The following is a 24,585-nucleotide window of genomic DNA, read 5'->3' as shown; positions in this document are numbered from 1 at the left end:
TTCCATAGTTTGTTGAGCATCTTTACTGCTACTTGTCCTAAGAGTTGACCTAATCAGTTCCTTGATAAGCAAATGGCAAGCACTAAGAAGCATCTGTGCACGTTTGTTTGACGTAGAATAACTGTCAGATTGAGAAGTTTTTTTTTCTTCCGGATTCTTTCTGGCAGCTTTTGGCTTTGTATTAACTCCATTGGCACTAATTCCTAAACTTAATCTTTGTGCCTGTTGCTTTCCTTTTACCCTGTGGCTAACTTTATTACTGTTTTGAAGCAATAAATACCCCACACTTACAAACTGAAAGGAAAGGCTAAATATATCCTTGGCCAGTGTTGCTAACTTTGTGATTGTAACACATAAGCAGTTACCTATGGGCATAAAATTCCATATAAAACTGCTATTTGCACAGAAAAGTCTGTTAACATTTTTATTATTGCTTGGCTTAAAAAAACACATCATTAATGGGTTGAGTAGCCAGCTGTATTGCATAACATTATATCATTCTTCTCCATAAGGGATGAATTTTAAATATTAGCTGTCAGTGAGGTTTTCCAACATTTTTAGAACATTAGTGGCTTTACACAATCCTAGCCTGAATTATAACATGTAAAAAGTTTCCTACAGAGACTAAAGTTAGCTGTTTGCTTGCTCTTTTTTAAAGATAATGTCTGCACTTCTGTTGTATGTCATTATCTATAATGCCAGAGATGCAAATAAAAATAGTATCTCTAGCATCATCATTAGCTTTGTTTTTTTGAGTGTCTGAATAGCTAATCTGAAATGTTATCACCATTAGGACACTGGGGTTTTCGCTGTTCAGACAGTTCAGCAATCTAAAGTCCAAAATTCTTCAATTCCTTTTTTTAATACCTTTCTAAAACAGCTGAAGTATCAAAGCAAAGGGAAATGCTTTTGGCATAGTGCAAATCTAAACTTACCTTTATTTTCACTGTGCATCTTTCTTTTTTCCCTTCTTTTATTACCTGCAGCAGACTGCTGTGCCAGCAATCTCTGTTCTAGATTTGGTATGTTCTTGTTTCTTTCTCTTCAATACCTCTTCCCCGTCTTGATATTTTTGTTTTGTTTTCTTAATAATGATCCAAAATGCATTGGATGTTGTCTTTGCCATTTCTGGGGTGTTCTGAATCAAGGTGTGATATAGTAAGTTAACTGTAAGCATGCATTTTGAATGTTTCTAAATCTCTTCTTACTCCTCTCCTCCTGCTTCTCTTCTTTAATTGTTGTGTTCTGCCCGTGGCTTTGAATTGTTTGCAGCTGTGATCTAATATGAAACTCTGTATTTGATATTTCTATGTAACTATATATTTATAACATCTTACTAAGCAGTTGGAAGGAACAAATTGTAGGGTGAGATTTTCTCAGTTTCACTTGTTTCATTTTAAGTCCTAAGCCAAAAAAAACTTGTCCTGCCATTCTTCAGAAATTTATATGAACTTGTTTTAGCAGCTTAAATACACAAGATTTTTAAATCCAGTGACACCGTAAATGTACATGGCCTATTACTTTAAAAGGTCATGTTCCCTATCCTCCCTTGTGATGGCTTTGTGTACCAGTTTAGCTTCTCCATTAATTGGCAGTAAACAATGTTTTCTTAATTTTTGATATTTTTCTGTAATAGAATGAAACACTAGTTCAGGAGCTGTTGCCCTGAGTTAGTATATCCAACTAATTTACAAACATAACCAGAAAACCTATCTCTTACTTTCTTTTCCTAAACTGCCATTTCATTTGGATCAGTACCATTCATTTACATTTAAAATTGAGATGGAAAAATCTCTTGTTTAAGTGATTGTTTTAGGGCAGTAATCCCTAAACCAGTACATTAATGCTATTGCCAGCATTGAGAATGAGCAGATAATTGAAAGGTTTCCTGTAGCTCTCTAGAAAAGAAACTCTCACCTTTAAAATTAGTTACTGTATAATTGGGTATAATCTGAATGCAATTCATGTATCTGAACCAATGCTTGGGACAGATTCTGTAGATACAAATTATTTATACCACTCAAAAGATGAAGAAGTGACTGTTCAAAATTTTGCCCAATTTTGGTATTGAAATGCAAACACTGCTTTATAAGACCAATTTCTAAAATGTATGCTTCAGCTAATTTATAACATGTATTTAAACACTACTGTAGTATCTCTGTGCCAGATTACTATTGTTATAACCAATCTCAAAGTCCTCTGGCAGCAACAAAACAGGTGAGCTCTCTGTTGTTTTCTGAATGAGACAAGTACATTCAGAAAAGCCATGGATATTCCAGCTTCTGGTGTTGCCATCTCTCAAGGTTTTATGGCATGTCTTGGATAGTCAGTGTTGTTCTTAAAGCTCCAAGTCCTGGAGTCATTGTGTTGAGAATCTCAGCTTTCGTTTTTACAATGTTCTGGAGAAAAGTTTGAAAATGTGAAGTCTAAAGGCAAAAAAGCAGAAGACAAATAAAAAGAGCCCCAAATCTATTATTTTAAAAGTTTCATCATTTTTAAGCCAATCTCATGAGTTTTTTTTATAATCTTGTCTGATTTTTTTTTGAATGGTTGGGGAGGGCAATATTGAACTTTAGTGATAATACCCCTTACATTTTTGTTGCATCTCTGCCACAATCATTTTATGTACCCAAGATTGTCTGCTTTCTACAGGAAAATAAAGTTGAAGGACATTCATTGTATATTTAGACCTGTAGAATGAACAGTGTAACCTGTATGTTTAAAAAGGCCCTCAAGTGGTTAATGAAAACTTGAAAGCATAAAATGTCAGTTTTCGTGATGTTTTTCCTTTTAAATTCTGTGGGGCAATTATTAATTCTAACTGACCCTCCCCTGTATTAAACCCGTATATAAAGATAAACTTAAAATATTTTATAACTTTATTTTTAAAAGTTCCTAACAACCCCATCTTTTTTTATTTTTTATATGGAGATATATCTCCTAGAACGGACCTTGAAAGGTCATCGAATCCAGCCCCCTGCCTTCACTAGCAGGACCAAGTACTGATTTTGTCCCAGATCCCTAAGTGGCCCCCTCAAGGATTGAACTCTCAACCCTGGGTTTAGCAGGCCAATGCTCAAACCACTGAGCTATCCCTCCCCCCTATCCTAGGTAGGTTAGTTAGTTAGTTTACCATAAGTTAGTTTATTTTGTACAATTTGAAGTCCAGTGCACGCAAGCCATTTCCATGAATTAAGCTCAACAGCTCCTAATACTCTAGCACTGATTTCCTTTTTTTACCCCCTTGGACTGTCATGTAAGGGAAATAGGCTATCTAGTTAAAGATTAGATGTTTAGTTTATTGAAGCTGTGTATTAAGTTTTGGGCAGAGGCACATCATGCTGCCCTGAGAGAACTGGAGAACATAATTGGTATTTGTGCAGTCTGGGCTACTACACACTGAGCATGTCACAGCAGTACTATGTGAGAAGAATTAGCTGTGTCATGATATAGTCCTCTATTAGAGGGAACAACTTGGAAGAAGCTGCTTGGCTGCTGTCCCAAGCTAGACTGTATTGGAAGTCCAGGTTGGCCACACAGGAAACCAAGGATTATGGGACCAGATGAACTCTTGACATTTTATATGGTAAACTAATCTACCTAGGATAGAGGAGAAGGGAAAGTTCATGCTTCTATACCTAGTGATCTGTTACAGTTACTCTTGTATGTCTGTGTATACGGAGCTTCTTTTCTGTTCTTTACTATTTAAACAAAAAAATGCTTAAGGGAGGTACTGAATATAGAGCAAATGAACTTGTTTTCATATTACATGTAACATGTCTCTCGCCACGTAAGCAGTACGGTGGGTCTTGAGTTGTACTGTGCATCTTGAGAAGTTATATTGACAGGTGTCCCTTTAACTGAATGTCAGACTAGACAGATGTGTAAACTTTAAAAACAAAAAAACCAAACAAACAAAAGATTAGAAAAGACTCTAAATATTCAAACTAGTGCATGAGACTCTTAATTGCAAGAGTCCTATTGATGTAAATGGGGCTTGTGGGTAAATTTTCTCACTGTTTTGAAAATTTAGGAATTAAATGTGCCTTACTCACCGCTTGTAGGGTTAGTATAGTACACGTTGTACACCGTCACAAAAGCTAATTGCTTCAAGCAGTATGGAGAGCCTTACCATCTCAACAGTCCTTTCTTGGTGTATGACAACTGCTAAATAGAAGCTAGTTATGCAGGTAATACCGAAATGAGGTGTCATCTTGTAGTGATCACTCAATTCTCTACCACTTCAGCCTTATTTCTCACTCTTGGCCTGTTTCGTAGGATTTAGGTCTAGAATAACCTCTGATCTGGTTGGCACATTCCTACCTGATACAGCTGTCCTTCCAAAATTACTGTGGACAACACATTGACATCAACTCCAAAATTGGCACGTTGCATAGGGTTTTTTCTTCTTATTTTGGTGCTTTAGAAATTCAAATAATATTTCTCTTTAAGTGTTTGGGACAAAGTCAAAAAGTTCTCCTTTATTCTCTCATTAAGACTTATTTTTGCCAATTTTTTTTCTTTGAGTGGAAAAAAAAGTATTTTTCTTGAGGACATTTTTTTCTGAATTTTTCATCTCTCCTGCCCTTCCATATCATTATTTGGTACCATAAGATTAATTCTTATGCTAAATTGGTGAATTGTTGTAAAAGGGGGAAGGGAAGAAGAGATCTTTATTCCAATAGGCTTTTAATTGTGATAAGATTTTTTTATTAACAGATCTATTCTTTTATAACAGATACTTTATTAAACTTGTTTAGTTGCTTTCCCTATTGTACTGAGTGTATTTGAGTCTTCCCTCTACCTTTGTGCAGTGTCAAGAACTATAAAAGCCACTTACCTTTGAACTCCAGTTACAGGAAAGTAACATCCTCTGAAAAATATTCACCAGATACATGCCGATATGAATATTAAATCATTTTTATTTAAAAAAAAAAATCAGATCACTTTGACGACCATGAACTGGTCTTGAAAGATTGGCACACTCTGATGTTTGTAACTTTGACCATCTAATCAGAGGAATTCTCAGCTTTGAAATGCATGCTTAATAATCAGCTGATTTAGTTATGCATGTAAGGGCATATGAGACAACAGTGCTCTATAGAGGATGTAACCTACAATTAGACCCCCACCAGATACATATAAGTAAATCCAGTGTTCAGGGCGTTAGCAAAGAAACTGCCAGTTAAGGAAAGATTAATCAGATAAATGAGAAACTGAATATTCTTTAAAAGGTCTGTTTTTACAGTATTTTGCCTAGCTATTTCAATTTTTAGGTTAAATATTTGAACAAGAAATTGTATAGTTATAAATCTGATTGCAGTCATTTAATAGAACAATAGAATCGTTTAGATTCAGTTTAAAAAATTCTATTGCAACATTAGGAAGCCATCACTCAATATTTGACACACTGGATATCAAAATGAAAGTTGAAAGGGTCTTTTGTCTTGAAATGCATATCCTCCCTTCTGTTAGTGTTAATGGGAGTTACATGCTCAAATAGATGGGAAATAGGGAGAGAAATATCACTGTCTCTAAAGTTCCACTTTCCCACTATTGCTGTATTCTGTCGGGGTATGTAGACGCTGGGGTTGTTGCGCAAGTTATAGGACCCTGAAAGGTGGGGGGTCCTAGAGCTTTGGCTGGAGCTGTATCCCCAGCATCTACTCTGCCCTTAAACAGCCCCTTAGCCCGAGCCCCATGAGCCCGAGTCAGCTGGCACAGGCCAGCCACTGGTGTCTAATCACAACGTAGACATACCATGTATGTGCATAAACTGCTTGACTATGAACAAGAGCAGACTGAATATATTTAGCAGAAAACCACATGTAAACATTATGACAACTTTAGGAAACACAGACATAAAATCAATTTAATAAATCTTGCTGTGAAAAGTTCAATGTAAAAATATAAGCTCATAGCAATAAGAAACATGACTCAACTTAGATGGCAGATAATTTCTGTACTTTAGAGATAGTTGATATCCCAATGAGTACACTCTCCATCATAGGCGGCAGTTCCTGACCGCTTCAGTGAACCATGCAAAAATTTATTTGTAGTGGTGCTAATTTGTCTGATCAGTGCATTGTTATAATGTCTGATAGACAATTGTATATACGTTTATCTGAGGTTTATATATTAGCAATGTTAGATTCAAGTAGCCAAAGCCTTGCTTCGTTGTCTGTTTTCCTAGTGCGCATCTGTTGTAGAAACACTGGGAGACTTTTTTATTTATCTTTTGAGGGTATTGGTAGACTTGCCACATGAGCCTCTTACTTTAAATGGATTGACCCCATGACTAAAAAGTCAAGATTTTTCAATGTTTAAATCCTTATCTAATTGTTAGCCGTTGAAGCTGTGGAATGTTGATTCCAAATGTCTAATTTCAGTTCACCTGTGAAACGCTTGTTACTGAAGCGGTCTCGACGGTAAGTCAAACTGTACCTCTGTAGGGGTCCAGTACGCATATGTACAGTCATACTAGCAAGGTAGCTTTTTAATAGAGTTCTGCTGATTCATTTTAGTTAACTATATGTAGAATTTCCCATAATGCCAAAATGTAGGTGGAATGCAGTCTGTGTCTCCAAAAGTCTCTCTGGTTGTGCACAGCTGTTGTAACAATTCAGCAGTGAAAAGAAAGCAGTACATTCCCTTTTATACATTTCTCATCTTTTATGTGCAACAATTATTAGAAATTCTGCATGGTTTTTAGGGACTTCCAGGGAAAATATAATGTAATAAATCAGAGTTGGACAGGGAAAACATTATTGGTCTGCTGTAGTGTAGTGCTTTGCATTAAACTGGTCAGTTTTTAAAATGAATGCTCCAGGTATATGTGCTCTCTGACTTATCCAGGGGGAGGTGATTTCATAAACAATTAAAGACAAGTCTTTGTTAGTTACAGGATGAAGAGCGCAGACGGCAGCAACAGTTAGAAGAGATGCGTAAACGAGAAGCAGAAGATAGGGCCAGGCAAGAAGAAGAGCGCCGGCGCCAGGAGGAGGAGCGGACCAAGAGAGAGGCTGAAGAAAAGGTTATGGTCTTCTGAGTGCAGCAAGAATTCTTTGTAGGCTTCACCTACTTAGCCTGACCATTAACAATTTGGTTTTGCTGTAGGGGGGAGGTGAATATATTAACATGATGGTAATATTCATGGGCTCAGACCCTCTACCATCCAAAATAGAATAGACAGACCCTGAGTTAATGTCCAGATTCATATCATTCATGGCTTTTGTATTTATTGGTAACTCACAAACAATAACACAACAGAAATTTCAGGCTTAGGCTTGGTCTACACTGGGGGGAAGCAATCTGTTACGCAACTTCAGCTACGTGAATAACGTAGCTGAATTCGATGTACTTAGATTGACTTACCGTCGTGTCTTCACTGCGGTGAGTTGACTGCTGCCACTCCCCCGTCGACTCCGCTTGTGCCTCTGGCCGAGCTGGAGTACAGGAGTCGACGGGAGAAAGCTCAGGGATCGATTTATCATGTCTAGACGAGACACGATAAATGGATCCCCGCTGGATCGATCGCTGCCTGCCGATCTGGCTGGTAGTGAAGACATACCCTAAGTGTCCTCCCTGAGCTTGGTTGTCACTGCTAGAGTTTACCTTCAGAGCCTTCTCTACCTTGGCTTTCTAGTTTCTTCTGCCTGAAAGAGACATTCCCACGCTGCTTTTGTTTGGGTTGGAGCTGACTGACCTGCCAGCCTGCCCCAGCAGTAATCATCCTGGAAATTAATGCAGGTTTTAGCACCTGAGACTATGGTGACTCAATAGAAGAGCTTTGTATTGCCTTTGGGATTTTTTTTATAAGAAAAGAAAAATATATTGTATGGAATTCAGAGATGGAGAAGTGGAGAGAATGCTCCACTGTATTTTTGTTACTTTTGTTTGAATCCGGAAAAAAATTACTAGGAGTTGGTTCTTTTATGCAGGAAGCTATTAGACCTGAATGTGATCCAGCAGGAAATTGGATCTCTGTACAATTAGGTACACTCCAAAACTCCAGACATTTGAATCCCTTAAAAACTCATACATGATGTTTTAAAATTTTTATGATAAATTTCTTAAGATCTCAATCTTTTTATTTGACTCTCAATGTGGTAGATGTAGAACCATCCACCCACTGTAAGATTTCACTTGAGCAGTGACAATCAGATTTCTTCAGAATGAAAACTTGGATTTTAGTGAAACTGATTTCAGAATGGAGAAGGATGTTTTAATGATAGGAAAAGCTCCTGCTGGGAAGATCAAGTAGGGAAAAAGTTTAAAAGCTCTAAGACCTGTTTTTCAGTGGTCTAGGAGTAATGGGCTGACAATGAGCAAAAGAAAATCAAGAACAGAATAGTTTTCCAAGGGAAGTCATCATAACCCCATCACTGGGATATCTCTCACACAACTGGACTCAGCAAAGTAGTGGAGGTCATAGCATAGGAAAGTTAGAGGTGGAGGGTGGATAAGATTGATCAGTAATAAATAGATATTCTCCATCTCTAACTTCGGTGATGTGGTACATTCTAATGATATTTGGGTCACCTACAGCTGAAAGGCTTTTATGACTGGCAAATCTGATCTGTCCCAGCGACAGTTACATACAAGTCCCAGACAGAGATTGTTACAATTTTAGTGCCACCTAAATACTCTAGAGCCTTCAAAATGGAAAATAGTATTTCATACATAACCAATAGAAGGGTAACTGGCTCTCACTTCTTTAGTTAAGAAGATTCTCAGGCTGTTTAAGAAGGGTATATATTTACTTATTTTGATTTATATTTTTAAAAAGATGTGTATCCAAAACTCTAGGCACCCTGCCACAAATTACAAGAAGTTTTTTTTAAGAAGCTGTACTATACATCCTTAATTTAACAAGAAATAATGTTTTATCGATGTGATTGCAAAATACAAATATTCGATAGTGAATCAAGAAATGATAGAATTTGACCTTCACGGTTTGTAGTGAAAGTCCAGAATAGATCTGTATCTATTAGCTCACAGTGGAGTTCTGACAGGTGTTGATGAAAATTAAGTGTTTTTATTTCACAGAACAATAAACAATCTTTAAACTGGAAAAATATAGGAAACTTTGTTCACATATGGTAGTCACATGGTAGCTTCTGAGAGATGGTAGAGTTCAAATAATACGTACTGTACCTTATTATGCACTTCTGTTTTTCTCAGGTTCACCCAAGAGTTCAGTGCAGATTATTTTTATTATGGCCCTATAGAAACATCATGGGCAGAGCATTTTCTTCATGAATTTGTAGAAGACACTTCAAGAGATTTATTAAAGCATTTTTTTAAAAAAAATTAAATTGCGCAAGTCGCAACTTGTCTTTGCATGAAGTTATTTTTCTAATGTCTATAACTTAGGCTTGTAAAATCAGTGACCTCGAAAGCTCTGTTGATGACCTATTCAGGAGGGATACGGCAAAATTGTACTCTTTTCCAAAGTTCCTTTCTAAGATCACCCATTTTATTTTCATTCTTTTTTAAATACCTTGCAGCTTTGCTAAATCCTTACTTTATCAACTCTAACTTTATGAAAGATGAGTGCAGGGAATTCCTTTAGTCAGTACAGCTTTACTTCTGTTAACTCAAGTATGTTGTCAGCATAGAGTATGCATCAACTCCAGAAATAACTCAGAATTACCATTGTGTTACAGGACAATTCTGTCATTTTCACATTAGTAAATTATACTCTTTGTATAATGATTTGGAGTGGCTTCCTTACTCATTGCAGGGGAAGGGAGATGAGGGGATCTGTTCAGTGCTCTTGTGGAGGAAAACTTGAATCCATCCTATGTTTAAATGTTTCTCTTGTTCTGATCACTGCACTTTTTTTTCCTATGGGCCTACAGAGGCGACAGGAAGAGGAGTATTACAACCGTTTGGAAGCTGAAAGGCGTAGACAGCATGATGAGGCAGAACGAAGATTACTGGAACCTGACGAGCCTGGTCTGTACAGACCTCCGCTTCCACGGGAATATGAGCTCCCACCCCCACCCCCTTCATCTAATGCTCCTCCTCCCCCACCTCAGCGAAACACCTCTTACCTCAAAACACAGGTCCTCTCCCCTGACACGGTTTATACTGCCAAGTTTGTTGCATACAATGATGAGGAGGAGGAGGATTCCACTCTAGCAGGTCAGGATAAGTACTCCAGCACAAGAAAATCTTATGGTGACCTTCCTCCTGCCACCCTTCCGCCACAGCAGCTCTTCCGCCAGCCTCGCCCAGTCTCAGATGGCATCTTTCTTTCCACCTCATTCCAGCCATCCTCGGTCAATGCCAACAGTACTGCTTCCAAAACAAGTCATCCCCCTTCCCCATCAAACAAACCAAGTTTCTTCCATCCCAGCAGTTCAAAAGGTAGAAACAAAAAAATGAAATCAGAATCTTTCTCTACAAATCTATCTGCACATTTCCCACTGTGGTGCTGTAGATATAATCACTTACTCTGTGATTTCTTTTTTTTTTTTTTTTTTATTTCCCTCCCACACCACCACTTGGTCACTATTCTCAGTGTGGTGATCTAACTTTCATCCTGATATCAATGTGAATGCTCCTATTTGTAAACGTTTTAATCTTTCGAATTTCCTTGTTCCTTACAAAGCTCTCTCAAAATCCCATCTTTCACACAATGAAGGAAAAAAATCAGTTTGACTGTTGCTCAACCAGTTCCAAGTACTGTTGGTTTTGGCTTTCATTCTGTACCGTCTCAGTAATTGTTTCTTATTCTATTTCGTTGGCTGTGCCCTTGCTGCTTCTATACATGTGTTTTCCATGAAAATATAAAATATGTTTTCTGATTGATTAATGGGGGGACGGGGGGGCTTCTGCTTTCATTACTTGGCACAAGGGGGACTCTTACTGATTTAAATATGGTGTGCAAATGGCTTTCAAAGGACCCCCGTATACTTTAAATCTTACATATTCAAAATTAAGGTGATATTTGGGGCTTATTGACGTAATGAAAACAATTTTCTAGGCAGCATGTAGTAGTCATTATATTTCTGCATTATAGTGCAGGTTACCTTATGCCTGGGGGCAAGAACCTATTTTTGCATCATTAAAGTGCTTTTCTTCCTGCTCCTTCCCTCTTCCCAGCCTGTCTTATGTTCCTTTGTAGTCTCCTTCTCTTTCCCTTTACACTGCAAGCACACAACTACACTGGTAATTAGAGCGTTATTAGCAATTTAGTTGCATTAATTTTAGCACCATCCATTGCCTGCAAAGCACTACGGTTTTTCTTCTAACTGTACCCAGAACCTGGATGCTATTACAGACTGAAGTTCAATGCTAGATTTTTTGGATACCATGCCTAAGTAGGAGAAAGTTCATAACATTGAGTCTTTGCGTATGTGTCAGTATTGAGTATGTGTCAGTATGGATCTCATTGTATGTGGGCACATGCGTGTGCATCATACACAGGATTTTTTAAAATAGTGTCCATTGGGGCCGCACATGTATCCTGTGTCTCTTTGTTCTCCTATGTGAGGCCATGGAAGTGGAGTGGCCACAACCCTCCCTCGGTTCCCTCTTACCACCAATGGCAGCAAGACGGAATCCAGTGAGTGTCTGACCTTCTACTCCTAATTATATTTGTCCTTTTCTCAGCTAGTTTTGGTAAAGAAAATCTATTTTCATCCTTCTTAGTCTCTATTTTCTTGAATTTGGATGATCCCAAAAAAAACAAAATCCATACCCTCCTGTATGGTGGGGCGATGCCTCTCACATCAACCATCATGGTGGACTCTAAATCTTCAGGCTTCAACCCCTGCCCAGCCTGCAACTGACTCATCTGCCTGGTCCATGGGCACGGCCAATGTCTGGTTTGTCTGAAGGACAGTCATAAGTGTTTAGTGTGCAAGTCCTCCCCAAGGACTCCGCATGTCAAGGAACATGTGGCTAAAACTACACCTACTTGAATGGTGGTTGAGCGCCTTGTCACACCTGAAGGAGACTACCACCTCCAAGGTACCAAAGGGGTCATTGTCAACTACTTCTCCCTCAAGCAGACAGTATAGCCTAGGGGCCAGACGTGAAAGGAAAACAGGAAAAGATATCATCAAAATCGGCACTAGCCACATCACACAGACTATTTTGGCACTAGGGCCTTTGGTTTGGGTTGCTGCTACACCAAGACAGGTTCCAACAAACCCATCATCACACCGGCAGATTCAGAACTGAGACTGGTACTTGAGTACAAGGACAAGATCAAAAGGCGGAATCCATATATGACTTCAGACTTTGAGAGACACCATCGTATAAGGAGGAGAACCACCCTTCTTCCAAGGACAGGATGTATAAGACCTCTGCTAAGGCAGGAGTGATGCACAGGAAGCTGGGATTGGCACCAATGAAGGCCTCAGTGCCAGTTAGGGGCCAGAGAGATGCTCTCAAAGTATCAAGATCCCTCCATTGACATCGTTGGTAACAGAATGGCACCTGGCACTGGAGCTGGCTTTGAGGCATTACCCTAAAGCACCACCATTTGACGAGTATTCTTCTTCTTCACCAGTGTCTGATTATGCTTTTTCCTGGTATTGAACAGTGATGCCTCTCCCCTGCTTTTTTAGAGCAACCCTAGAAGCTTGTACTGGAGAGCCTTCTCACAAAGCATCATCACAAAAGAGATGGTAATGGCATTGAGCCAATCAGCCACAACCAGGTCAGTACTGATATAACATGCTTTCCTGGCCATATGGACCATATTAGGAACCATCCTCTGATGTGTCCTACAGCAGATACCCCTCCTGTATGTCCAGAAAGAAGAGGAGATTAGGCTGTCAAGTGGCATCACTACCCAAGCCACCAACAACAGACTGCATGTCAGCACCCACTGGTGTGAGCAGCAAAAGAACAGTAGTATTCCCATTCTCTATTGAAATAATAATAATTTGTTGTTCAATGAGACTGGTATACTAGCCTCTGCCGCAGCAATTGACTATTTTAAAGCCTTGGAGGATTTCTTATTTTGTATCCCTGAGATCATACATACTGAAACAACACTCCTACAAGAGAAATCCCATAAAGTCAACATTTTGACTGCATCACCTAGGATTGCACTCCTCATCAGTGAGGGCATACTAGAACCATCTAAGGAGCTCTGACAAACCCCAGCTACCATTCAGCCCACATCTAAGTGGGTGGAGAAGTGTTATCCAGTTCCCCCAAAAAGCTTTGGCCACTGTTACTCCCACCCAAATCCAGTATTGTTGGTAGTTGCAATAATGCAGGAAATATCTAAATTGATGAAAAGCACACCCAAAGACAGAAATCCCAAAAAGCTAGACCTGTTCGAGTGTGAAGCCTACTCATCCAACTCACTGCAGCTCCATGTGGCAAACTCCCAAGTCGTGTTTGCCAGTTTGACTTCCTGGTCTGGGAAAAGGTGACTCTCTTCCTGTCAAAAGTATCTTGGGACACTGAGGAATTAAATCATTTAAAGTGTTGCCAGAACAATTCTACAGCTATCCAGGAACACCTCTGACACATCTGCGAGGTGATAACCAAGATGGTGACCCATAAGGCAAGCCTCTTGGCTGTTAGCAGCTGAGATATTAAAGAGATGACTAAAAGACCATAAAAGAAGACCTCCTGTTTGAGGTAATAAAGCTCTTCAGCAAAAGAATGGATGAAGTGGTTCACTTAGTAAAAGACTCATGATCCTCCCCAAGGTCACTGGAAATTTATACAATACCCCTCTTAAGGATGCCATACAAATATCAGCCTTAGCAGAGACAGTAGGCACATCCTTATTCTCGGGATAGGCAACCAGAGTACCCACCATGAAAATGATGGTGATACTCAGGGAAATGGCCATCTTCTGCCTTCTCTGTGACCCAGCCCATCAACTAGGCAGCACATTTGACAGGAATGTGAGGAGTCACATCAGAACCGATCAGGAGACATCAGCAGTCTTTGGGAGCAGCCTTGCTCCATTCCATTGGGCTTGGACCAATATCTTCTCCATCAAATGGGTGTTGGCAATTGCCCACGCCTATCTCATTCACTCCCGCACCCACCTCCATCAACCCTCCTTTCCTGTCTGTCTTCAGAGAGCCTGTTTCAAAAAGTTGCCTTGTTTCATCTAGGAACCACAGATGATGATCCTCAGGATTACATGGCAAGAGTCTTTCTATTACTGATATTTCCTTATCCTGAAAAAGGGGTGTTTTCATCCTACACTTGAGGAGACTGAACAAATATGTACATCACCTCGGGTTCAGGATAATAAGCCTTGCCTCCAACATCCCATCTCTTCAGGCTCAAGACTGCTTCCTTGCTTTCAGCTGCAAGGTGCATACTTCCATAGAGCCCTCCACCCAGCCCACAGGAAGTACCTGAGATTTACAGTCTGACCAAATCCCTGCCAGAACAAGGATCTGCCATTCAGACTCAGTGGTAGTGGCTCCTATGTGAAGGTAAGGCTGGATGACTGGCTGATCAGAGGCAGATTTCAGTGGAAGGCACCAGCAATTCTGGAATGCACTATCCCCATTCACACAGCTAGGCCTCCTAGTGAACGACATGATTGACTCAGAGCAGAAAGAACATACCTGCGTAAGGACAGGTCCTAGTCATTACAAGCACGCATACTTCAGCTAACATCAAACATAGCTGACAGTACAAACATGTCATCCAGTGTTAGGCCACAAGTTGGCATGCATGTAAATAACACCACTTGACAGACTTCCGCTCTGGCTCATGTCAGTGTACTCCCTGATGAGACATCAGACGGAAAGAAGGTCTCTGTGACGTCATATCACTGCAGAATTGGTTTGGTGGTTGGAACCGTGAAGACATGGAAATGGATACATGTCTCAGTACCCATCCCTGACAAAGACACTGATCATGGATGCACCAGGAACAGATTGGGGGACTCATTTGGGCAAACTAAAAATTAAAGGAACCTGATCTTTAGGCAATATGAGATTTATCTATGAATGTGCTGGAGCTCAGGGCCATCAAACTAGCCTGTATGGCATTCCTGCCTGTCCTCATATTCAGTAGTACAGATTTTCTCACACAACATGACAGCTATGCACTACATAAACAATGGAGCGCTTGCTCATCACCCCTTAGCCTGAAGGCCATCAAATTCTGGACATGTTGCCATCAGAATAGACTCCTTTCAGGAGTCAGCAACAATCTAGCAGCCTTCCTGAGCAGGCAATCTGTGGCCAATCACGAATGGTCCCTGCATAGATTCATCATGGGGAGTCCCCCATAATAAACTTGTTGGCCACCAGGGACAATGTCAAGTGTCAGAACTTCTGCTTCAGAGGAGGGCTAAGTCCAGGATCATTGCTGGATGTCTTCCTCCTGCAGGTGAACAGGCCTGCTTCTATGCCTTTCCAACAATTCCCAAGAACAAAAGGGACGTGGCCATAGTAGTTCTCATAGCTCCATGTTGGCCAAAGCAGTTTTGTCTAACAGACCTATTACAGATGTCCATTCAGCCACCTATCCTGGATCTGATCCCCCAGCACCATAGTCAAATGCTCCATCCAGATCCAAAGTCACTGTATTTGATTGACAGTGTGGCTGTTGACTGAATACAACAGACAGATACTGTTCCCTACAAGAATAGGAGATCTTGATACAGAGCAGGAAGAGGCTCTTGATATGGGTAGCTCAATGTGGTCTGAACCCAGTCCAGCCCCTGAACCTCGGATGCTTGACTGCCTATTGCATTTAAAGCCAGATGGCCTTACATTCAACTCATTTAAGATCCACCTCGTGGCAACTTCAGCTTACCATCCACCTGTTCTTTCATGTGTTAGGTCTGTCCTCATCCAATAGTATTGAAGTTTTTCAAAGGGCTATTACATATTTACCCACCAGTGAGAGAACCTACCCCTGCTTAAGACCTCAATGTACTCCTCCTGAGGCTCATGGAGCCTCCATTTGAACCTCTCTGAATGCTTCTTGCATCACCTCTCACTAGACAGTATTCCTAATGACTATGACCACAGCCAGAAGAATGAGTGAAGTTCAAGCTCTTATGTCCAAATGTCCCAATATGACTTTCCATAGGGACACGGTGTTGCTGAGACCCCCACCCAAGTTCATTCCTAAAGTGGTCTTGAAATTTAGTCTGAAGGAATCAGCCATCCTGCCCGTTGTCTTCCCAAGCCACACTCTGTACTATGGAAAAAAGAGAAATGACATTCACTAGACTTCTCCAATACTTGATTACACTGACAAGACTAAGCCATTCAGGCTATCATACTGGCTATTTATAGTTTGACCTTTTTGAATGCCCAGCTAAAGCTATCTCATCTAAAGGATATTGAAATAGATTACACAATGCATTTTATTGTGTTACCAGCTGGCTGGTATACATTTCCCACCAGACATCAAGACTCACTGCACCAGAGCACAGACAACATTCTCTGCCTGCTTCGGTGATGTACCAATCTCAGAAATAGGTAGCAATGTGGAATCACACAGTGACTTCTGTCAAAGGCTATGCCTTGCACTTAGCTGGCAGTTCAGCTTTTGAGAATGCAGTATTGCAGTCACTGTTCAATTGATACAGCTGGCAGACCTCATTCTGAGAGGGGATACTTCTTGCCAGTCACCTACAGTGAGATCCACACTGACACACACTTAAAAGAAGCAAAATGGTTATTTATCCTACATTTACCGTGGTTCTTTGAGTGAGATTATAGTTGGTGTGGATCCCAGGATCTGCCCTCCATCCCCACATTGAGCCCTCTGATATGGGCTTTGGGTTGCAAAGGAACTGAGGGAGATATGTAACTGCTCTGCCCTGTATGCCCTGGCAGGGGACACAAGGCGGCACAGGGCGCCTGCATAGCCCAGACACAGCTATTCCAAAAATCTGATCTTGTATGCATGAGGTGCGTGCGCACCTATAGTGGGATCCACACTAACTACATCACCTCAAAAAATCCCATTTACTGTAGGGCAAGTAACCATTCTTTTTCAAAACATAGTTCCACATCAAAAGTGTTTGGACTCGAGCTGCTGACTAGTGGCTCTTAAGTTGAATTATATTTAAAAGAAAATATGTTTGTAATAAACATTCTCCTTAAATATCAGAAATTCAATCCATGATGAGTCCATCTGTTTGTTCTAAATAGTATGCTGGAACAGACCCAGCCCTAAAGCCTCTTAAAAATTAATAAATTAGTACTTTATTTTTATCCTTTCAAAATATTTTCCTTTTTCTCTACGCTTGAAATTCTCAACTACAGCCATTTTGAGATTAAGTGTAAAACATGCTGTCACGGAGACCCCGGGCGATGCTCTGGAACCGCTCCCCACAAAGCCAGTCAGGACTTTAGGGAGCCGCCTCTCCCTCGGAGCAGACTGTCTTCAGGGCAAGAAGCTCACACGGAGTCAGACGTGACTCTCAGCCAGCCAGTAAAACAGAGATTTATTAGATGACAGGAACATGGTCTAAAACAGAGCTTGTAGGTACAGAGAACGGGATCCCTCAGCCAGGTCCATTCTGGGGCCCAGCGAGCCAGACAACCCCGTCTGCCCTCACTTCCCATCCCCAGCCAGCTCCAAACTGAAACCCTCTCCAGCCCCTCTTTTTGGCCTTTGTCTCTTTCCCGGGCCAGGAGGTCACCTGATCTCTTTGTTCACCGTTAGCTATCCCCTTGCAAGGGGGGAAGGGCCCTGGCCATTTGTTGCTAGGAGACAGATTGTCGGCCATTTATGCACACTGGAGACTTAAGAAATGCATAAGGGAAACTGAGGCACCCACACAGTATTCAGAGGAAACATTAAGAACAGTCCCACTTTGTCACACGCTTCCATCATAATATAGCCACTTTAAAATGCTGTTACTTCTCTTTCTGATTTGGTACTTCAAAGTCTGTATATGTGTTTAAGTTGAGTAATTCTGGAACCACTATTCACTCTCCATCCACTCCCACCTATCCACCAACCAATAAACCCTTTGCCTTATAATTACATTTTCCAACCCTGCATTCTGCTGACTTTCATATGCCCTCCCCCCAAAAAAAGAGCGTGCGAAAAGTGGAATCTCAAGTGACACATCCAGCAACATTTTTGTTTTTCAATAAACAATCAGGACCATTTCCAAGTCAGATCCAGTTATATGGGTTTTGGTAACAATTGAGGAGCATTGTAGTATGATGCTCCACCTTTAATAACCTTAATACATAACCCAGACAATTCTGATTACTTTATTTCACACTTTTAAAATCGTCTATAGGAACAGGTTAAATACTCCACCTGATTGCTCAAGCTTCTGTGAAGACTGCCTTGTAAAGTATAAAGCCGTTTGCACAAAATGCAGAATTCGTTGTGCAGCTTACCATCTGTCCATCTCACTAGCACTGCCACTTTATTGTTCTTTACGGCTCTTTTCTGCTATAAATGCTAGCACTGGTAAACCACGCTTCTGCAAACTGCACTCTCCCAGCTTCTTCCACTGGATTACTTAAGGAACTGACTTAAAACATGGGTTCCATCAAATTGGGGCATAAAATCTGACTAATTTTAACAAAATTAGATAAGGGTGTGAGAAGCAGACTTCAGACCTAGACTTTTTCAAAGTTGGACGGGAGGCGGTGGTCAGATATATGGGATTTTGGTCTGAATAAAAGATATTTAAAACACTTTTAATACTTTAGTAGTATGAAGAATTAATTATGATTTGAGGTACCCCTTTTTAGCTAACTATTGTAATGTACAGTATTAAATTATTAAATGAGTACAATATATGAATATCCAAACTAGTTCTATTCTTTTACTGACATTTAACGTTTTAATTATCTGCGGTTCAAAATACACCAGTGGAAGAAGCAAACATTTCCTTCTGTTTGGAGAAAGGCTCACAAGACATGACATATACTATGTCAGGAAACCAAAAATGTCTGAAAACAAATTTGAGAATCAAGACAGTTAATTTGACTATCCTAAAAATACCAGTGATTTAAGAAATACACTTAAAAACTGACTATGATGATAAAACTTTTTGATTGGAAACCTGTGTTTAGTCTTGTTGCCTTTGAAGAGGATTAATATATTATGTAGAACTGTGTATCTTATATGAATTTAAAACTAAAGGTGCAGTGCTGTAAGTGTTTGTATGAAACAAGACCGATAACTACAGAAATAAGACATGAATAGTCATCCTCTAAACATTACAGGTTACAGAGTTTCCAAATATTTTCACAGCCTGGCTGAATAAAGATAAAATAACTTAAGATAATTGGAATTGGCATACTGGCACTTACTAATACTAGTAATATTTATCCTAGTTAAATTAGCTGGAGTCGCTATTCTTTCTTCAATAAAACCTTGTGACAGAGTTCCACAGAGAAGTTGTAGCTGCGCATAAGTACATCCTTCTAGACTCGTAATATTTGATTTCATTTCTGCATTATAATAAATGAGCCACAAGACAAATAACTTTATCATGATTTGATGCATGTCACAGTTTGTTCCAAATATAATGTGCTTTCTTACCCCCTAGTTTTATTATTTAATCAAGCAAAGTTGCAGTTTTAGGAAGAGACTGACTGCTCTTGACTGAAATCATTGTTCTGGCATTCAGGCAAACCTCCAAAACAGTACTTTTGCAAAGAGCACTGCACCTTTTTAAAAATAAATTGAAGCTTGTTTTGTATTATAACTGCCATCCTTCAACTGTAACTTTTATATTATTTTGCATAAGGACCAAATTCTTACACTGGATCTACAGGAGCAATTGTTGGAGCCCATGAAGTTTATCGGGATCCAAGAGAGAAAAGATCTAAAAGGTGAAATGAGGAAGAGACTCATGAAATATTAATCTGTATTCAGACTCATTAGCTGATGATCTCTGGAATATTTTTAATTCTTCATATAATACCATTTTATACCTATATCTATTTAAATTTTTTCTCGATAGAGAATTCAAAAGCTCTTATTTAAGCCTAGAAAAGATTTTCAAAGAGAGTGCTAAGAATATGCAGGACAGTGTAAAACAATTTTAGAGTTAGTTCTGGGATATCTTGGATTATCACAAAATAGAATTTGGTTTTATATGCTTTTTCATGCATGTGGTATTTTAAAATAAATTAGTGTTGTGATTGTGTGAGTAAACAGCAGTCATAAGTTTGTTTTTTTGTTTTTTTTGTTTTTTTTACTACCTCAACCAGATTATAAATTTGCACACACAAGGAAGCAAACACAGTACACTTTATATGGGGTTTTTACTAAGCTTGTGAAGTGGACATCTAACAAAGACTGCATTGCACATGCATGTGTGGCTAATTTAGCTGCATAGTGTATTGAAGGTTCACATTGGCTGAGGCAAGGATACTACAGGAGCCTTTAACTTGGTTCCTGCACATTGTAAGGTGAAAAGGTGTTGTGATGGCCACTGTACACTTTGTAAGGTTCACAGAATAGAGACTCACTCTGGTGAGCCTTAAGTGGAGCCAAGTCTGACTGGGTAAGGGCCAGATTTCCAGACATATAAGCTGGTGAGGGAGGAGGACACACGAGAACTGAGTTCTCTCTTGGTGTGGCAGAAATAGTTAACCAGAGAGGTAGGTAGCAGCAAGGATGAAGGAGGAGGCAGCAGAAGTTCTGAGGCCACTCTACACTAGAAACTTTGCCAGTATAGCAATATCAGTTAGGGGGTGATGTTTTTTTTTTTAATTTGTTGAATGGTTGGCCAAAGTTGCCAAAGCACTTTTATCAGTTTATTTCACTCTCAAAACCAGTATGAACTATACTGGCAAAGGAACTTTTTTGATTTATATAAGGAGGGCCTGCCAGTATAGCTATATTAGCAAACCTTTTCTGGTGTAGACTAGGCCTTAGTTACCCTTTAATCCTTTTTGAAAAGTGCCAGGTAATCTCATCCACATGTTCAACTACCAGAGATTGTCATAAATGACCTCTGTTTAATGGCTCATCTGAATGACAGCCCTGTAGTGTCAGCATTAAGAAGAGCCTTGCAGGACTTGATTCTAGATCTTCCAGTTAGAAGGCAAGAGGATACCAGATAAGATTATATGGATGCAAAGCTTTGATATAAAAGGATGATTAAAATTAAGTTTTGTAACAAACCTTTTGTTTCTTCCAGTCAAGATACAGATTTACCTGGAGCACCAGAGAACTTGACATTCAGGGAGCGCCAACGACTTTTTTCCCAAGGCCAGGACGTATCCAATAAAGTAAAGGCTTCTAGGAAATTAATGGAACTGGAAAATGAGTTGAACACAAAATAAGATAAAAGCACCTTATCAAATGTTACTGAAAGATCTCTAAAAGAAGGGAATGGGATGGGGCTGTTCAAGACGAGGGTGTATTGTCTGTGAAGAGTGAGTTTGATTTCTCTGTATCCAAGACTGTTAATTGAGATTTAGAGATGTTGCAATAGCAAGAATACTGATTACTTTACCAAGAGTTTGTGGTTTATACAATTAAAGCACTGTAAAATTTTAATTCTATGAATCACGTGAAGGTCACTTTTTTCTTTTGTTTTGGGGGTTAACTTTTTCTGCAATAGACCAAGTAGCACTTGTCAAAGATAAGTTCTGTTTCCTGGTCTTTTACAGACATACTTTGTTTTAGCTGCTGAGCAGAGAGAGTGAGAATAGTTTGAACTGCCTAAATTAATCTGTGCACTAGCTGTTAATATCTATAAGTTGTTTGACACAGAAGCCAATCTCTGGGCTGTTTTACAAAGGTCTAATTTATATATACAAGTTTGACATATTGTATGCTGTTCATACAGACTATTAGCATATCAGTACAAACCTCTTATCATTACCTAGCATTAGAGTAACAGGATAAAGTCTTTGAGTGAAACAGTTTTAATCCTGTAGGTGTTTTGTTTGGGTCTAAAATGGATGCATAACAGAAACTGTTTAATCCATAACCATGGAAAAGCATATACATAAATACATCCCTCTTGTAAATGAAGTGTCTGGTTTACAAACCTCCTTTAAAAAAAAAAAAAAAGAACAAAACTGTGGAGAGGAAAAACCTTAGGGTTTTGTTTTGTTTAACACTGTATTGAAATAACAGACTATAACAAGCAATAGATAATAGGCTACCTTAGTGGCCGTATCATAGCTAGGACCAAAATGTTAAATGTTCAAGATGGAGGTAATGATTCCAGGTCCAAAGCTAGCAGAACTAAGGCATGCATTTTCCAAGGAGGGTAGAATAGAGAGTATTAAGCAAATAGCCACAGAGCATCATTGATGGAGTTTGTTATAGCAGCTGAGCTACATACTACTTTTAGAGAAGAAAAATGGCATAGCATACAGTCATGATATTTGAAATATCAGATATGATGTTGCTGGCTGCGAATATAAATTTGTCAGTGAGATGGCTTGACTTATTATCCTGACAGCACATCACCATTATTAATATTGAGAAAGTAGTGCTAGTCAAGCTGTCCATGTATCTGGTTTTACTTGCATCCTCTTATATTGTTATATACTGTAGAGAATCTTCTCAGCAGTTCAAGCTATTTTTACACATTATAATAGCCTTATTTAATTTTAAATTGTTGAATTCTTTTTGTTCCTCCCACTGTTGTTTCTTCAGCTATGCATATATGGCTGATGTTGGGTATAAGGACCTCATCAGAGTTTTTCTCTTTGTGTGACGTTAAGACAAAATATATTATTGTGATTCCAAACAAATTTTCTATTTGCAAAGCCCTAAATTGGGCTTTAGATGATTTTTCTGTATCATATTGTTCTCTTATAAATATATATTTAGGGAATTATGCACACTTCCAAATACAGAGGGGTAGACTTTCACTGCCTTAGAAAAGAAATCACTTTTAATAAGAGTTGTATGATAAATAAATGCAAGTTAATGAAAATTGGAGTGTAAATATTTGTTTTTTACATATTTCAGGTTTCTTATTTGAAAGTGTGCTTTTACCGTTTCACCTGTTAAATATGAAGTAGGAGATTAAACTGATTCAAAGTGTTAATGAAGGATTTGCATGCTTGCTGTGTCTGTTAATCAGGAAAAGCAAGCCTCTCCCAATTTATCTTGAGAACACTAGCAGCCTTACAGTGACAAATACTCTTTTCTTCAGAAAAAAAATTTATGCTGTGGCTGGAATACTGTTGCTGCTAGAATCTGAAAAGGCTTAGCAAAAAAATACATATAAACCTTCAGTTGAGTGGATTTGGCCGCTATTGGGCATTCGGGTCAAGTGTGAATATGTGTAAAAGTGCTTTTCATATTTGTCTGTGCATTATTATGGAAAAACATGAAAACTGCTGTAGTTTCCCATTTCTACTGTATTTCACTTGCAACCTATTTTTAATAAACTTTGTATTGTATTTAACATTGCATTTTATAGAACTTTCAGTAATTGTTTTTTTTATTTAATACTGTATTAACTCATTCATGCCATAAATTACTAATACTCTTTATTATACAGCTACCCTATAGGTATTCAAAGAATAGATACATAACTTAATTTAAAAAAAGTTGTACAAAATCAGTGTAGCCTACGTGAGAGTAAATACTGGTTAACCGATAGATCTCAAAAAGTAATTTTAAACGGGGAATCATCCAATGAGATTGATTCAAGTGAGATCCCACAGGATCTGTTCTTGGCCTAATGCAATTCACTATTTTAATCAATAATCTGGACCAAAAATATAAAATCATTACTGGAAAAATTGGAAGTTGACACACAAATTGGAGGGGTGGTAAACGATGTGGACAAGTCAGTTTTACAGGTTGACTTAGATTGGTTGGTAAAGTGAATGGCATATTTTAATACATCCAAATGGAAAGTCGTACATCTAGGGACAAAGAATGTAGATTGCAGTTATAAGATGGGAGACGCTATCTTTCAATGCAGTGACATTGAAAAGGACTTGCGGGTCATGGCTGATAACCAGTTGAACATAACCTTGCAGTGTATTAAGAACGAACACAATTCTATAAGCAGAGGAATATCAAATAGAGTAGAAAAGTGGTATTACCTCTGTATATGGCATTAGGAGGCCATTCCTGGAACACTCTGTCCAACTCTAGCATCCACACTTGAGAAAGTCTTCAGTGAAGAGCAGAAAGAACAGGTAGTGACAGAGTTCTGAAGGTCAATGTATTAGTTTATCCAAGATAGGTGACTTGATCACCATGTACAGTGTAAATTTCTGTATCTTTAAAAAAGATACTTCTAACATGTAATTTTATAAAACTATTTCTTCCCACTCCCCTCCACGCCAGCTTCCTGTTTCTTATAGAACTGCATTGAGGGAGGTTAGTTCACGCATTTCCTAAGAACCAGAGCCTTTCCAGCAGTTTTCATATCAAATACCACGTAAGTGCATGGTGCTTTTCTGTAAGAAATCTTTAGACTAGCCCTGAAAATTTTTGGGAAAAACAAGCAATGAGAGGACATAAATACAGGCTTTTCTCATTGCCAAAATGAAGGCACAACTTCCATATTCAGAAAATGTTCCTAAAATAACGACCTGTTTGAAAAATCAAACACCATACCTCCAGAGGGGAAAAGAAGAGTTTATAATAGCATTGAAAAAAAAATCATTAAATGGTGCACAGGTACCAATAATTAAGTAGTGGACC

The 24,585-nt window shown here is 39.0% G+C and overlaps 1 protein-coding gene across 21 annotated transcripts in view; it reads left to right on the top strand.

The window, feature by feature from the left end:
- The window catches only part of AFDN (afadin, adherens junction formation factor), a 228,455-nt gene extending 205,126 nt beyond the window's left edge, over nucleotides 1–23,329 (top strand). For 5 of the 21 annotated variants that reach the window (XM_034765202.1, XM_034765208.1, XM_034765207.1 and 2 more), the window contains 5 exons: nucleotides 987–1,022; nucleotides 6,899–7,033; nucleotides 9,864–10,374; nucleotides 19,694–19,778; nucleotides 21,095–23,329. In XM_034765202.1, the coding sequence (XP_034621093.1) occupies nucleotides 987–1,022; nucleotides 6,899–7,033; nucleotides 9,864–10,374; nucleotides 19,694–19,778; nucleotides 21,095–21,239 (912 nt within the window). In that variant the 3' untranslated portion in view covers nucleotides 21,240–23,329. Of the gene's footprint in view, nucleotides 1–986; nucleotides 1,023–6,898; nucleotides 7,067–9,863; nucleotides 10,375–19,693; nucleotides 19,779–21,094 lie in introns of those variants that run through there. The other 16 variants (XM_034765213.1, XM_034765212.1, XM_034765211.1 and 13 more) reach the window with 9 other exon arrangements.
- The last annotated feature ends 1,256 nt before the right edge of the window (nucleotides 23,330–24,585 follow it).

This window comes from Trachemys scripta, chromosome 3 (assembly GCF_013100865.1).
Source record: "Trachemys scripta elegans isolate TJP31775 chromosome 3, CAS_Tse_1.0, whole genome shotgun sequence".
Classification (NCBI taxonomy): domain Eukaryota; kingdom Metazoa; phylum Chordata; order Testudines; family Emydidae; genus Trachemys; species Trachemys scripta.
The sequence above is the reverse complement of the archived record's forward strand: the minus strand, read 5'-3'. Positions and strand labels throughout refer to the sequence as shown.